The sequence below is a fragment of the Oreochromis niloticus genome, linkage group LG22, assembly GCF_001858045.2.
Source record: "Oreochromis niloticus isolate F11D_XX linkage group LG22, O_niloticus_UMD_NMBU, whole genome shotgun sequence".
In the NCBI taxonomy this organism is placed as follows: domain Eukaryota; kingdom Metazoa; phylum Chordata; class Actinopteri; order Cichliformes; family Cichlidae; genus Oreochromis; species Oreochromis niloticus.
The window spans coordinates 27,876,488-27,891,549 of NC_031985.2; the positions used below are offsets into that span (position 1 = coordinate 27,876,488).

The 15,062-nt window shown below is 39.5% G+C and overlaps 3 protein-coding genes across 5 annotated transcripts; all 3 read right to left on the bottom strand.

Annotated features, from left to right (window-relative positions):
• Window positions 1-1,264: 1,264 nt before the first annotated feature.
• LOC100700381 (glutathione S-transferase A) lies at window positions 1,265-4,153 on the bottom strand. Its single transcript, XM_019350589.2, has 6 exons — window positions 3,879-4,153; window positions 2,812-2,877; window positions 2,609-2,714; window positions 1,971-2,089; window positions 1,798-1,886; window positions 1,265-1,694 (listed from the first exon to the last, which is right to left on the bottom strand). Exons 1-6 carry the CDS (start codon window positions 4,044-4,046, stop codon window positions 1,562-1,564), a joined length of 681 nt encoding a protein of 226 aa, XP_019206134.1. The 5' UTR covers window positions 4,047-4,153; the 3' UTR covers window positions 1,265-1,561.
• On the bottom strand, window positions 1,266-11,619 carry LOC100690298 (glutathione S-transferase A). Of its 2 annotated transcripts, XM_019350588.2 has the most exons (7): window positions 11,344-11,619; window positions 10,274-10,339; window positions 10,071-10,176; window positions 8,438-8,556; window positions 8,252-8,340; window positions 8,010-8,148; window positions 1,266-1,567 (listed from the first exon to the last, which is right to left on the bottom strand). In XM_019350588.2, exons 1-7 carry the CDS (start codon window positions 11,509-11,511, stop codon window positions 1,562-1,564), a joined length of 693 nt encoding a protein of 230 aa, XP_019206133.1. In that variant the 5' UTR covers window positions 11,512-11,619; the 3' UTR covers window positions 1,266-1,561. The 2 variants fall into 2 exon arrangements, with proteins under 2 accessions (XP_019206133.1, XP_019206132.1); XM_019350587.2 differs by lacking the exon at window positions 1,266-1,567 and having other exon boundaries at window positions 7,705-8,148.
• A 1,390-nt stretch (window positions 11,620-13,009) lies between these two features.
• On the bottom strand, window positions 13,010-15,009 carry LOC100700109 (glutathione S-transferase A). 2 transcript variants are annotated; one of them, XM_005453894.4, is made up of 6 exons: window positions 14,739-15,009; window positions 13,913-13,978; window positions 13,688-13,793; window positions 13,478-13,596; window positions 13,321-13,390; window positions 13,010-13,224 (listed from the first exon to the last, which is right to left on the bottom strand). In XM_005453894.4, exons 1-6 carry the CDS (start codon window positions 14,904-14,906, stop codon window positions 13,175-13,177), a joined length of 579 nt encoding a protein of 192 aa, XP_005453951.1. In that variant the 5' UTR covers window positions 14,907-15,009; the 3' UTR covers window positions 13,010-13,174. The 2 variants fall into 2 exon arrangements, with proteins under 2 accessions (XP_005453951.1, XP_003448933.1); XM_003448885.5 differs by having other exon boundaries at window positions 13,305-13,390; window positions 14,739-15,007.
• Between the last annotated feature and the right edge of the window lie 53 nt (window positions 15,010-15,062).

Sequence of the window (15,062 nt, forward strand, 5' to 3'; positions counted from 1 at the left end):
ATTCATTACAATGTAAGCACTCACAGAGCTACTTTGTAAGATACTATAGCTCCCTCTTAAAGTTGTCAGTAAAACCTTCCTGGGATTGCTTCTTTAACTCTCAGAGCTAACAAACTAAATTAGGTTCATGCTGAGACATGAGATGGAAAATTTTCTTAATTTTATGTATTGATTACATGTTTTAACAATATCACTCTAGTAATAGTAATCATCATCATCAGTAAAAGAAATAATTTTATAGTTTAAAGGTTCCAAATGAAACAAACCATTGCCTCAAGTTATTATAACATTGCACAAAGCAAAGGTCACTATCATGAAGTGCGGGGTTGTTCATCTTCTGGGGTGGAGCTGTGAAGATTTCTCTCTGAGGGAGCTGCTGAGTCCTGCTTGATCCCTGCGATGAGCTTACAGATGATGTTCCTGACAGGACAGGACAGCTCAGCTGTGATGAAAGAGAGAAAGTTTCTCCAAAACTCTGAACCCAACAATTCAGACTCATCCCTGTCCTGATGATCTCAGTGTCTTTTTTTACCAAGAGTAAATGTAGCTGTTTATAATGTGGACTCAGGGGGCACCGCATTGCATACCGTCACAGGTTCAAAGCAAATACAGAAGAACACTTGTTATCACACTTTGTGTTTGCTTGTGTACCATCTATATGTTGTTGTTGGTAATAAGACATTATATTTGACAGGAGACACAACCACCCCTCAAATATTCAAATGTGGTCACCCTCTATCACAATATTAAATATTTAGATATTACTATAATGGAAACTTACCTCAACATTTAATGTATAAGGCCAGTGAATAAAAGTAGAATTTAAGACAGAAGAAATATTCCCAATTTGTTTTTTTTCATATTTTATATTGTCTATAACAGATTGAGTTCATAGGTTTGTGGCTCGCTTTCAGCTATACCACGTACAACATGTACAGAGGAGAGAAGGGGGTCACAGCTCCTGCAATGAATTAAATGTAGACAAAATGCTCAAAGAATTCTGAATTGAAATCGTCATCATCATCGTCACTTTGTCTTCTGTGGTTTTCAGGCGTTTTGTGCATTCTTTCTTTATAAGAATGTATCAGACTGGATTTGGCCACTCGTAGTTTAACACAGAGAGAGTTCAGGAAAATGTCTAAAAAGCTCAGGAAATAGATCCAACAAAAATGAGGTGACTTTGTACCTGTATGGATTTTTTGTTATAAATGTGCAAGTCTTGAATCAGTGCTCAAACATACAAAAGAAAAACATCTCTACAAAGCTAATGCACTTTTTTTTATTATTGACAAGACAGAAAAAGATGCAAAGTTGTGGAAAGGATGCAAAACTGAACTAACGGCTTTATGCAAAGTCATGGAAACAAAGCATTTGAGCTAGCTTTGAGCAGGGAAAACTAGTTCTTTACTTTACGATAGTGTGACTGAGTTATCCTGGTATTAGACAAAGCTGAACATGTATGAGTAACCAGAAACTGTTGTTAGATATACACAGAATGCATAAGGGCAACAAGAGCTGCTCTGTCATTATGCAGCATCATGTTTACATCTGTGTATGAATATCAGATGTCTTTCAGTGTATCTTGGCCCTTGGGGTTCTCCAGCCAATGAGGAGGCCAGCTGGCTTTGACACTGGGTCTCTCCTTCAGCAGATTGTGATACTCTCCCAGTTTAGGATAACGCTCTGGAGACAACCTGCGAATCAGAATAAGAAGGATTTCAACTCCCATGTCTACAGATCATCCTTCATTTTACTGATGAGACCACATGGAAATGCAAACAGCCTCTGCGTGCTTACCCAAACCTGAAGACCATGCCAACTGTTGGAAAAACGACCACATCTGCTAGCGTGAAAGACGGTCCTGCCAGGTAAGAGCCTGAGCCCAGCTTGGAAAAAAAAATATACAGTTGGAACAAATCAAAGCAGGCCGAGTCTGTCTGAGTTTGTGTGCAGGCCGTTCATGCACATACCTTCTGCAGGTAACCCTCCCAGAGTTTCAGTTCAGTGACCAGAGCTTCTTTGTTTCTCTTCAGAGCCGACTCATGTCTCTCACCTTCGGGGACATACCACTCATAGTAGATAACTGCATCTGAAAAACACAAAACATTATACGTAAAATATTAACGTTACAGAGTGCAAAATGTCACCACTAGATGTCAGATTGCAGTCAACTGAAAACTGTTTTCCTACCCCTCCCAATTCAATTGCATAATTGTCCCTATGGTGGCTGCTGTAGGACAAACATATTTCAGTCAGCCAACAGAGATCATAGTAATTCAATTTAGACTGTTTCACATCACGGCTACAGCACTGTTTCTAGTGGGGTCTTTTGGGGTCATCTCATTGTTGCCTCTTTAGTGCACCTGTTGTTAAATTCATCAACACCAAAGCAGCTGAAACTGATTAAAAAAACCCTCTGCTACTAAAATGACCAGATCAATATCCCACAAGTTTAACTGACTTTATGCAATACTCTGATTAAAAACTGTTCCTTTAAATGTTGAGATATGCATTTTGCAGCATTCCTAAGTTCCTTGAGAGAACTGAGGCTCAGAGGAATAATTTATAAAAGTAAATATCAGGATTTGAAAATACAGATAATACTTACTGAGTTTCTCATAGAATGTGAGACCCTCAAACATGCGCTGGTACATCAGAGCTTGTTCTGCTGGGCCATCTGGGATCAGTTTGGTTCCCTGGGATTTAAACTGGCTCTGCCAGATATTAGGAAAAGACACATATTTAACCGTGGCACATTTTGTGATGTTGCGTTCAGTGGGAGTGAATTGTTTGTTAAAATGACGTTCTCACCTCCAGGTAAAAACAGGCTGCGTATGATTCATTGATGACATTGTCTCCATGTTTGAAAGTGGGGAGCTGAAAAAGAAATTATAATAGTGTCAGCAAGAAAACTGTCATTAGGTACTGCATAACAGGGTTTAATGCTAAGGCTACTGGGTGCTAATTAGGTTAACCTCTTGTATATCAAACAAATACGATTTTTTTTTTTTAAATTGCTGACTTATTTGAACAAAACTTTACTGAGATAAAATAACACTCTGCAGTGTTTCCAGTATTTATGGTCAAAGGCCAAACACTGAGTTTCCAGTCTGAGATTTGGGAAGTGTAAAGAAAGATTTAAATTAAACTGCTTATTTTACTGAACTTAGTCAGCTGCAAGTTATATTCAAGAGCCCATATTCAACAATACAACCCCTCATTTGTACATTTTATATAGCACTGTCCTGCTTTTGAGCTGTTGCCTAATAAATCAATTCAATAAGACGCATTTAAATTGTAATGAAAATATGCTAGTCAAGTTCAAACTGGTTATCTTAAAGCTTTAACATGCATTTAAACATTTTAAACTAGTCTGTTTTTATGATAAATGAAGACAGCTACACGGTGAATTTCTCGCCTCAGATGCTTTCATAAACACATTTCCGTTAACTTTTCTCTAATGTAAACGAGCCGCCATGTTGGTACAGTTCGGAACACGGCTGCAAACTCGCGTGCTCATTTCTACAGCACATATTTATTCGAGCAAGTGTCAGCTCACGAGAAATGCTCGTCCAATCAGGTGCAGCAGGGCGTATCCTGAAAGCGTCTTCCTTAAAGAAAAAAAATCTCCTTGAATAACGGAATATACGCTAAATTAAACGCTCAGTTTTTATGATTTTGTAAAAGTATCCATCAAAGTTGACACCATTTGTCGCCATTACTGCAACTCTTTATCCGTTAACCGTCCTGCAGAGCAAACGCGCCGATATCAGCGTTTATGACCGTGACGTTAACGTGAGGCTATTATATAATATTATGGTGCAAAGTCAAGTGTTTTGTTAGTTATACGGGGTGGTGTGCTAAAAGCTCCTCCCTACCTGTCCCCTGGGGTTTATATCTAACACTTGTTGGGACTTGTGTTCCATTTTCTCGAAGGACAGCAGTTTTTGGTTGTAGCCCTGCAGGTTCTTCTCCTCCAGAGCGATCATCACCCTCCAACAGGGAGGAGAGCCGGTCCCCCACAGCAGAGTCATGTCCTTGGCCATGGTTTTAATTTAAGATTCACAGTTTGGACGGTCACTGAATTAGACGTACAAAGCAACAGCGCATGGGAAAAATACCCAGTTACTTTTCTTATGGTTTGTGGGAGGGGATGTCAAGCTTTTATAAGAGCGTGATTGCCATCTACTGGCTGGAAGACGAAATTACAACTCTGTCATCTCCTGTCAGTTTGCCTTCTTTATATTTTTGATAGTCACCACTGAATGATTTGTTGAAATAATTAAAAAAAAAAAGAAGAAAATATTTGTTTGTTTGTGTACCTTCTGCACTTTCTGTAGTCGATGACAAGATGATAATCACATTGTACGCATCTTCCCCCAAGCATTCACATATGCTCTGCCTCTATCCCAATACAATATAGTATTCTATAGTATTTTAGCATAATTAAAAAAGGTGGCTGACCTGAAATAAACAAGCTGTTTTTATGAAGAATAACTGATGGAAGCTGTGTCAATATTTAATGCTATAAAACTTAATTCTGTTCAAGAACATTAAGTCATTTTATTTCTAAGCAAATATATAAACAACAAGCGTCAGCCTCGGTGCTGAAAAAATAAAAAAATAAGCCAGTAAAAGCAATAAAAACAACACACCACATACAAATAACGAATGTTAAGACTCAGAAAAAGTCAAGGAATAAAAAAATATGTTTTAAGTGGGGTTTGAAGACAATGGTCATGTCCTGATGTGAAGCAGCAAGAAGGTCCAAAGTTCAGTGGCAGCTACAGCAAAGGCCTGATCTGAGATATATGCAGAAGCATCTGGTCAGCTGACCTCAGTGATATTTTGGGAGAGTGTGTAGTTAAAAGATCAGGAAGGTAGAGATGATGATGTATCTGATGACTCAGAAACAATAAATAGTCATAAAAAATTTTAAATCGCCTCTTAAACATATCAAAAAAGCCAAATCACTGGGAATATGGTCTTATATGGTGACTGGCAAAAAAAACCCAAAAACAAAGCAGAGCCTCAGAACCTCAGTTTGAAGAAACTAGCTCTAACAACAGCTTTTATTTGTTTATCAAACATGAAGCTTTCATCTTTCGAGGAGGAGTGAGGGTCAGGAGGCCCGAATACTACCACTTGTGTTTTTTGCTCATTCAGGTTTCAAAATAATTCTTTATTTATTTGAGAGGGAGATAGATCAGTGAGTCATCAGCATAACAGTGAAATGAAATTCCATATTCTTTGAAAATTGATCTTAATTGGAGCATATAAAGGGAATGAAGTCATCCTAGAAATGACTCTTCCAGGACCCTATGTGTCAGTGGAGGAGGTGACGATGAAAACCACCAACGTGATGGAAAAATTTCTCCTCACACTACAAACAGGTCATATTGGCACTCACTACATGAGAGAAGGACCCGAAACCAAAGTGCTTTAACAAAGCTTTACCTCTTATAAGGTGATTTGTTGCTGCTGTGGTCAAGTTTTAAGAATTAAAAAAAAAAAATCTTGTGAAAAATTAAGAGTACACTAAGCAAGCTGTTTAAATTTTTTTAAATATTTTTGTTTACTGTTTACCAGACTTCAGGTATTCTCTGAAATTACAAAGAGGGGATTCTTTGTGCTTCAGAGGTCCTTCGGGATCATGTACTTGGCCATCGTTTTAACTTAAGATTCACGGCTTCACGCAAAAAACAATAGCGCACTGGAACTTCTCTTAACAAGTGTGTCGCTTTCGAGCTTTTAAAAGAGCGCGTATTACCACCTACTGGTTGGAAAAAGAAACTGCAATTGTCACGAATCCATTTGACTTTTTCATAGGGTGCATTGCAGTGGTCACTTATCCTTAGGAAGGTTATCCTTCCTAATGCAGGTTCATCCTCCCGGATGAACCTGCGTGGCAGCCATAATACGAGCTGTTCTAATCCCTCAACATGTTTGTACTCTCTGCCTATATTACCTTCATATTAAATCATTTTTTGATTTAACAATCAAAAACAAGAAGAATTAACAAATCCTTCCTAACAAACAAAAAAAAGTAACTTCAGGGGCCAAATTGCATTATATTTCTTCACGTCAACATAGAAGGGGTGATGTGGGCTTAGTGAACTTTGGTGAATTAAAAAACTTTTTAAGCATACTGTAAAAATCATTATGTAGTTTTAATAACAATTCATTACAATGTAAGCACTCATAGAGCTATTGGAAACCCAATTTGTTTATGCAGAAATCTGCAGCAGATTAAAAGCAATATTTATATGGTTTAAAGGTTCTAAATCAAATAAACCATTCCCTCAAGTTATTATAAGAGAAAACCCCCAGAATTAGACAGTCCCCTGTGAGCAAGCACTTGGCAACAGTGGGAAGGAAAAACTCTCTTTTAACAGGAAGAAACTTCAGACAGAACCAGGCTCAGGGAGGGCTTCAGCCATCTGCCGTGGCTGGTTGGGGTGTCTCTTTCACAACTGAGGAATGATGATGTAAATTTGGTTTCTTATTTGGAATTGTTCTTTTTGCAGCAAAGGTGCCAAACAGTTTAATTCCTTACACTCAGGAGCATAAACAGTAACTCAGTTTCCTGTTTAAGAAAGCTGCTGATCTCAGACTGTTTTTAACACTGAATGTAGTCAGCTGCATGAAGCTACATGAAGAGGGCATGAGACAACATTAACAAAAAAAAGTCTGATGGCAGACTTTTGACAGACTTTTAAATACAAATACAGCACACAAATACATTTGTATGCTGAACCAAAAACTTTAATCTGGAAAGATTTAACACTGTGTTAATGTTGCTAATGTTGTGTTAGCAGCCATGAAGTAATTAAGACTGATTCATACAAGACTAACCAGAGAGGATCATTTCAAATGTAAATATATAATGTGATACAGGACTGAATATAACATCATTGTGTAAAAGTCCAGAGCCTCTGAGCTTCTAACATTGCACAAAGCAAAGGTCACTATCATGAAGTGCGGGGTTGTTCATCTTCTGGGGTGGAGCTGTAAAGATTTCCCTCTGACGGAGCTGCTGCTAAAGATGGAGAGTCCTGCTTGATCCCTGCGATGAGCTTACAGATGACGTTCCTGACAGGACAGGACAGCTCAGCTGTGATGAAAGAGAGAAAGTCTCTCCAAACCTCTGAACACAATTCAGATCCATCCCTGTCCTGATGATCTCAGTGTCTTTTTTTACCAAGAGTAAATGTAGCTGTTTATAATAATGTGGACTCAGGGGGCAGCGCGTTGCATACCGTCACAGGTTCAAAGCAAATACAGAAGGACACTTCTGTTATCACACTTTGTGTTTGCTTGTGTACCATCTATATGTTGTTGGTGGTGATAAGACATTTGATATTTGACAAGCGACCCCCCGCCCCATATTCAAATGTGGTCACCGTCTATGTCAATATTAAATATTTAGACATTAGTACAATTACAGTGGTTTTCATGACGGATAACTGATGGAAGTTACCTCAACATTTAATGTATAAGGCCAGTGAGTAAAATTAGAACATTTACAACAGAAAAAATATTCCCAGTTTGTTTTGGGGGTTTTTCATATTTTATATTGCCTATAACTGACTTCATAAAACATGAGGTGACTTTGTATGTGTATTGGAAATAGATTTTTTGTTATAAATGTGCAAGTCTTGAATCAGTGCTCAAACATACAAAAGAAAAACATCTCTACAAAGCTAATGAACTTTTTTTTTTTAATTATCAGGATGGAAAAAGATGCAAAGTTGTGGAAAGGATGCAATATTGAACTAACGGCTTTATGCAAAGTCATGGAAACACAAAGCATTTGAGCTAGCTTTGAGCAGGGAAAACTAGTTCTTTACTTTACGATAGTGTGACTGAGTTATCCTGGTATTAGACAAAGCTGAACATGTATGAGTGATCAGAAGCTGTTGTTAGATATACACAGAATGCATAAGGACAACAAGAGCTGCTCTGTCATTATGCAGCATCATGTTTACATCTGTGTATGAATATCAGATGTCTTTCAGTGCGTCTTTCAGTCTGTCTTGGTCCTTGGGGTTCTCCAACCAATGAGGAGGCCAGCTGGCTTTGACACTGGGTCTCTCCTTCAGCAGATTGTGATACTCTCCCAGTTTAGGATAACGCTCTGGAGACAACCTGCGAATCAGAATAAGAAGGATTTCAAGTCCCATGACTACAGATCATCCTTCATTTTACTGATGAGACCACATGGAAATGCAAACAGCCTCTGCATGCTTACCCAAACCCAAAGAGAGTGCCAACTGTTGGAAAAACGACCACATCTGCTAGCGTGAAAGACGGTCCTGCCAGGTAAGAGCCTGAGCCCAGCTTGGAAAAAAAAACAAAAAAAACCCCCAAACAGTTGGAACAAATCAAAGCAGGCCGAGTCTGTCTGAGTTTGTGTGCAGGCCGTTCATGCACATACCTTCTGCAGGTAACCCTCCCAGAGTTTCAGTTCAGTGACCAGAGCTTCTTTGTTTCTCTTCAGAGCCGACTCATGTCTCTCACCTTCAGGGACAGACCACTCATAGAAGACAACTGCACCTGAAAAACACAAAACATTATACGTAAAATATTAACGTTACAGAGTGCAAAATGTCACCACTAGATGTCAGATTGCAGTCAACTGAAAACTGTTTTCCTACCCCTCCCAATTCAAGTGCATAATTGTCCCTATGGTGGCTGCTGTAGGACAAACATATTTCAGTCAGCCAACAGAGATCATAGTAATTCAATTTAGACTGTTTCACATCACGGCTACAGCACTGTTTCTAGTGCTGTTTGTGTAACAAAAGATTGTTGTGCACACTTTATTTTAACATATTCCAATAATATCAGCACTTAGTGATAAATCAGGAAATGGGAAAAAACATGCTTGATTTCTATATTGATATGGAGGATAATGTAACTCAAGCAACTCAAAATGGTGCGCAGAGGTGCTGAATTGGATTTAGGTCAGATGAGTGTGAGGGCAAGCTGATGTATCAATTCCTTCATCCTCCATGAACTCCCTGCATACTCTCATCATATGAGGCCGGGCACTGTTGTGCGGAAGGAACCAAGGACCCACTGCACCAGCGTAGAGGCAGAGAATGGGTCCAATGATTTCATCCTGATACCCAATAGCAGTCAGGGTGCTGTTGCCTAGCCTGTAGAGATCTGTGTGTCCCTCCATGGATATGTCGTCCCAGACCAGTCATTCTGTATGATGTTACAGAGAGCATAACGTTCTCTGCGGCTTCACTAGACCCTTTCCACGTCTGTTACACGTGCTCAGGGTGAACCTGCTCTCATATGTGAAAAGCACAGAGCACCAGTGATGAACCTGCCAATTCCGCTAGTCTATGGCAAAAGCAAATCTAGCTCCAGTGAGGACAGGGGCCACCCTCATGAAGTCAGTTTCTGATTGTTTAGTCAGACATTCACGCCAGCGTCTTGCTGGAGGTCATATTCAAGCTCTGGCAGTGTTCACCCTGTTCCTTCTTGCACAAAGGAGCAGATACTGGTCTACAACCCTGTATAGGCCTCCTACAGTAACTGCCTGTCTCCTGGAATCTCCTCCATGCTCCTGAGACTGTGCTGGGAGACACAGCAAACCTTCTGTCAATGGTTTGTATCCTGGAGGAGTTGGACTACCTCTAGGGTCCAGGTATCGCCTCATGCTACCAGTAGTGATAATGACCCTTGCCAAATGCAAAACTAGTGAAAAAAAACAGTCAGAAAAAACTGAGGAGGAAAAAAAAATATCAGTGTCCTCCACTTGTAAAACCATTCCTGTTTTTGGGGTCATCTCATTGTTGCCTCTTTAGTGCACCTGTTGTTAAATTCATCAACACCAAAGCAGCTGAAACTGATTAAAAAACCCTCTGCTACTAAAATGACCAGATCAATATCCCACAAGTTTAACTGACTTTATGCAATACTCTGGATAAAAACTGTTCCTTTAAATGTTGAGATATGCATTTTGCAGCATTCCTAAGTTCCTTGAGAGAACTGAGGCTCAGAGGAATAATTTATAAAAGCAAATATCAGGATTTGAAAATACAGATAATACTTACTGAGTTTCTCATATAATGTGAGACCCTCAAACATGCGCTGGTACATCAGAGCTTGTTCTGCTGGGCCATCTGGGATCAGTTTGGTTCCCTGGGATTTAAACTGGCTCTGCCAGATATTAGGAAAAGACACATATTTAACCGTGGCACATTTTGTGATGTTGCGTTCAGTGGGAGTGAATTGTTTGTTAAAATGACGTTCTCACCTCCAGGTAAAAACAGGCTGCGTATGATTCATTGATGACATTGTCTCCATGTTTGAAAGTGGGAATCTGAAAAAGAAATTATAATAGTGTCAGCAAGAAAACTGTCATTAGGTACTGCATAACAGGTTTTAATGCTAAGGCTACTGGGTGCTAATTAGGTTAACCTCTTGTATATCAAACAAATATGATTTTTTCTTTTTTAAATTGATGACTTATTTGAACAAAACTTTACTGAGATAAAATAACACTCTGCAGTGTTTCCAGTATTTATGGTCAAAGGCCAAACACTGAGTTTCCAGTCTGAGATTTGGGAAGTGTAAAGAAAGATTTAAATTAAACTGCTTATTTTACTGAACTTAGTCAGCTGTAGGTTATATTCAAGAGCCCATATTCAACAATACAACCCCTCATTTGTACATTTTATATAGCACTGTCCTGCTTTTGTGCTGTTCCCTAATAAATAAATTCAATGAGACGCTTTTAAGTCTGATGAAAATGTGCTAGTATATGCTAATGACGTTCAAACTGGTTATCTTAAAGCTTTAATATGCATTTAAACATTTTAAACTAGTCGGTTTTTATGATAAATGAAGACAGCTACACGGTGAATTTCTCGCCTCAGATGCTTTCATAAACACATTTCCGTTTCTCTAATATAAACGGGCCGCCTTGTTGGCACAGTTCGGAACACGGCTGCAAACTCGCGTGCTCATTTCTACAGCCCATATTTATTCGAGCACGTGTCAGCTCACGAGAAATGCTCGTCCAATCAGGTGCAGCAGGGCGTATCCTGAAACGTCTTCCTTTAAGAAAAAAAATCTGCTTGAGTGACGGAATATACGCTAAATGAAACGCTCAGTTTTTATGATTTTGTAAAAGTATCCATCAAAGTTGACACTATTTGTCGCCATTACTGCAACTCTTTATCCGTTAACCGTCCTGCAGAGCAAACGCGCCGATATCAGCGTTTATGACCGTGACGTTAACGTGAGGCTATTATATAATATTATGGTGCAAAGTCAAGTGTTTTGTTAGTTATACGGGGTGATTTGATAAAAGATCGTCCCTACCTGTCCCCTGGGGTTTATATCTAACACTTGTTGGGACTTGTGTTCCATTTTATCGAAGGACAGCAGTTTTTGGTTGTAGCCCTGCAGGTTCTTCTCCTCCAGAGCGATCATCACCCTCCAACAGGGAGGAGAGCCGGTCACCCACAGCAGAGTCATGTCCTTGGCCATGGTTTTAATTTAAGATTCACAGTCTGGACGGTCACTGAACTGGACGCACAAAGCAAATGCGCAGAGGACAAATACTAAACTTACTTTTCTTATGGTTTGTGGGAGGGGATGTCAAGCTTTTATAAGAGCGTGATTGCCATCTACTGGCTGGAAAAAGAAATTACAACTGTCATCTTCTCTCAGTTTGCCTTCTTTATATTTTTGACAGTCACCGCTGAATGATTTGTAAATAAAATGAAAAAAAAATGAAATAATAAAAATAAATAAAATTAAATAATAAAAATATTAAAATATTTGTTTGTTTGTGTACCTGCTGCACTTTCTGTAGTCGATGACAAGATGGTAATCGCATTGTACACATCCTCGCCCAAACATTCACATATGCTCTGCCTCTATCCCAATACAATATAGTATTCTATAGTATTTTAGCATAATTAGAAAGGTGACTGACCTGAAATAAACAAGCTGTTTTTATGAAGAATAACTGATGGAAGCTGTGTCAATATTTAATGCTATAAAACTTCATTCTGTTCCTGAACATTACTTTAAGTCATTTTATTTGTAAGCAAATATATAAACAACAAGCATCAGCCTCGGTGAATGAAAAAAAAAATGTTTTAAGTGGGATTTGAAGACAATGGTCATGTCCTGATGTGAAGCAGCAAGCAAGTCCAAAGTTCAGTGGCAGCTACAGCAAAGGCCTGATCTCAGATATATGCAGAAGCATCTGGTCAGCTGACCTCAGTGATATTTTGGGAGAGTGTGTAGTTAAAGGATCAAGAAGGTAGAGATATGCTGATTTTAAAATCACTTCTTAAACACAACAAAAAAGCCAAAGCAATGGGAGTATGGTCGTATGTGGTGACTGGCAAAAAAAACAAAAAAACATAGCAAAGCCTGGCTGACACCAAAATAAAGCCTATTTCAGTAATCAACCGTGGATAAAATACAGACATGAACTGCTTTCTCAAAGCCAGCAAAAAAGAGAAAGGGCTTAGCATTTGTAAGGACCCTCAGTTTGAAGAAACTAGCTCTAACAACAGGTTTTATTTGTTTATCAAACATGAAGCTTTCACCTTTAGAGGAGGAGTGAGGGTCAGGAGGCCCGAATGCTACCACTACATGTTTTTTGCTCATTCAGGTTCAAAATGATTATTTATTTATTTGAGAGGGAGATAGATCGGTGAGTCATCAGCATAACAGTGAAATGAAATTCCATATTCTTTGAAAATTGATCGTAATGGGAGCAAAGTCATCCTAGATTTGACCCTTCTGGGACCCTACGTGTGAGTGGAAGAGGTGACGATGAAAACCACCCAACGTGATGGAAAAATTTCTCCTCAAACTACAAAAAGGTCATATTGCCATGGGAGAAGGACCCAAAACCAAAGTGCTTTATGAAAGCTTTACCTCTTATAAGGTGATTTGTTGCTGCTGTGGTCAAGTTTTAAGAATAAAAAAAAAAAATCTTGTGAAAAATCAAGAGTACAATAAGCAAGCTGTTTAAAATTTTTTTAATGTTTTTATTTCATAGACTTACAGGAATTCTCTGAAATGAAAAATGGAGGATTCTTTGTGTTTCAGAGGTCCTTCAGGATGTCATAACCCTGTGGGCTGGCCACCCAGTGTGGGGGCCACGTGGTTTTAATGCTGGCTCTGTTCTTCAGCAGGCTGTAATATTTGGCCAGTTTAGGATAACGCCCCACAGACAGCCTAAAGAGAAAACACATCATGTTACTGGAAAAAGCCGATTGGACTGCAGCTTCACACAAATCAACCGCTTAGCCACCCACCCAAAACGAAACGCACAAGCGATGCTTGGAAAGACGATCACATCAGCTAGGGAGAAGGCCCCTGCCAGGTATGAGCCAGCAGACACCTAGATGGAGAAGTGAAAGACGCAGTGCTGTCAACACAGTGTGTGAGTGCCTGCAAGTGTACACGAGTGTGTGCGTATTGTTCGTACATTCTCCAGGTAACCCTCCCACAGTTTGAGTTCAGCAGTCAGAGCCTCTTTGTTTCTCTTCACAGCAGAGTCGTGCCTCTCCTCTTCAGGGACGGAGCAGTCGTAGTAGATAACTGAATCTGAAGCAGAACGCACATTAATGTGTGACTGTCTTCATGGCTTCTGTCCCCTCAGTAACTCAGTGCTCAGACTTGTGCAAGTGTAACTTACTGAGTTTATCGGTGAGGGCGAGGCCCTCCATCATCCGCTGGTACATCACGGCTTGGTCCTCAGCACTGTCAGGAATCAGCTTGATGCCCTGAGACTTAAACTGATTCTGTTTCAACAGAGAGAAAACAGTAATCAAACCAGTGTACTAAAGCTAAACAAATAATAAATACAATAAATTAAAGTAATTAATTAAAATATTCAAAGTATTTACTTTTTGCTGTTTACCTCGAGGTATAAGCATGTTGCACAGGACTCATTCAATATGATGTCTCCATGCTTGAACGCGGGGAGCTGACAAAAAGAAATTGGCAGAAGACATCAGGCTTTGAGGCTCATCATTGTGTAGTGTACCTTGTATCTGTGCTGTTAGTGCCTTCGAGAGCATTTGAAATTCTAGTATTTTTGTTAGCACGTTACTTAGGACGAATTACCAGATGCCCCTGTTTGTGTGTTGTACCTATAGTTTGAAAAACAAGCTTTCTGGTAAATATCTTTGTTAGCATTAGCCTTCCATTCATTCAGCCAGGATATAACCATACACTGTATATCTATATATAAATGATAGATGTAGTCACCAGTGTTACTGTTATGAAGCTTTAAGCTGAGTGTTTGCACCGTCTCCATGTTACCTTTTGGAAACAAGATGCCGCAAACACATAGTGGATGAGGTAGTTGAATTTAAGAGCACTGCATGCTCATTGGCCAACAATTTGTCTGCTTTTTTTGACTGTGCTATAGACCATATTAGCAATAATAATAATATTAATAATGATAATAAAAAATGCTGTTTTTAAAGACTCTTGAAAGGACTACACCTAGGGCCTTCGGACACACCTGAACAGGGACTCTACAGCCATCTTTTACATACAGTCTACGTGTTAGCTGCTCCCACATTGTGCCTTCATCTCTGTCAGAAGAGACATCTTCTATCCAGAGGCTACACCTGTTGATATGTGTTGAAATAACTGTAATACGCTTTTCTTTTCTTTTTAAGGCTGTTATGTCATGGTTGTACATTTTGCTGTGATCATTATGGGTGTGGTGCACCTACCTGTCCTCTTGGGTTGACTTCCAAGACTTCCTGAGATTTGTGCTCGCCTTTCTCAAAGGACAGCAGTTTGCGTTTGTAACCCTGCAGCTTCTTCTCCTCCAGAGTGATCATAACACGCCAGCAGGGAGGTGATCCAGCCCCCCACAGCAGACTCATTAACTTTGCCATGGACGCAGGGACCAAAGACACAGCGCTGAGCACTGATTAACAAGACCATGAATGAATGCAGAGCTGCACAAACTGGACAAACACCGTAAAGTGAGCAGCAGCAGCAACAGCACATTTTACGGCACCTGATTATTCCAAAGGTTATCGGGTAGAATC

Excerpts from the sequence above, each read along its gene's own strand:
- LOC100700109 (XM_003448885.5), bottom strand. The coding sequence starts at position 14,906 with ATGGCAAAGTTAATGAGTCTGCTGTGGGGGGCTGGATCACCTCCCTGC. Across the intron at positions 13,979-14,738 it reads AAGTCAACCCAAGAGGACAG|CTCCCCGCGTTCAAGCATGG; the intron begins GTAGGTGCACCA and ends TCTTTTTGTCAG. Across the intron at positions 13,597-13,687 it reads CGCCCTCACCGATAAACTCA|ATTCAGTTATCTACTACGAC; the intron begins GTAAGTTACACT and ends GTTCTGCTTCAG.
- LOC100700381 (XM_019350589.2), bottom strand. The coding sequence starts at position 4,046 with ATGGCCAAGGACATGACTCTGCTGTGGGGGACCGGCTCTCCTCCCTGT. Across the intron at positions 2,878-3,878 it reads ATATAAACCCCAGGGGACAG|CTCCCCACTTTCAAACATGG; the intron begins GTAGGGAGGAGC and ends TTTCTTTTTCAG. Across the intron at positions 1,695-1,797 it reads GGCATGGTCTTCAGGTTTGG|GTTGTCTCCAGAGCGTTATC; the intron begins GTAAGCACGCAG and ends TCTGATTCGCAG.
- LOC100690298 (XM_019350588.2), bottom strand. The coding sequence starts at position 11,511 with ATGGCCAAGGACATGACTCTGCTGTGGGTGACCGGCTCTCCTCCCTGT. Across the intron at positions 10,177-10,273 it reads CAGCCTGTTTTTACCTGGAG|AGCCAGTTTAAATCCCAGGG; the intron begins GTGAGAACGTCA and ends AATATCTGGCAG. Across the intron at positions 8,149-8,251 it reads GGCACTCTCTTTGGGTTTGG|GTTGTCTCCAGAGCGTTATC; the intron begins GTAAGCATGCAG and ends TCTGATTCGCAG.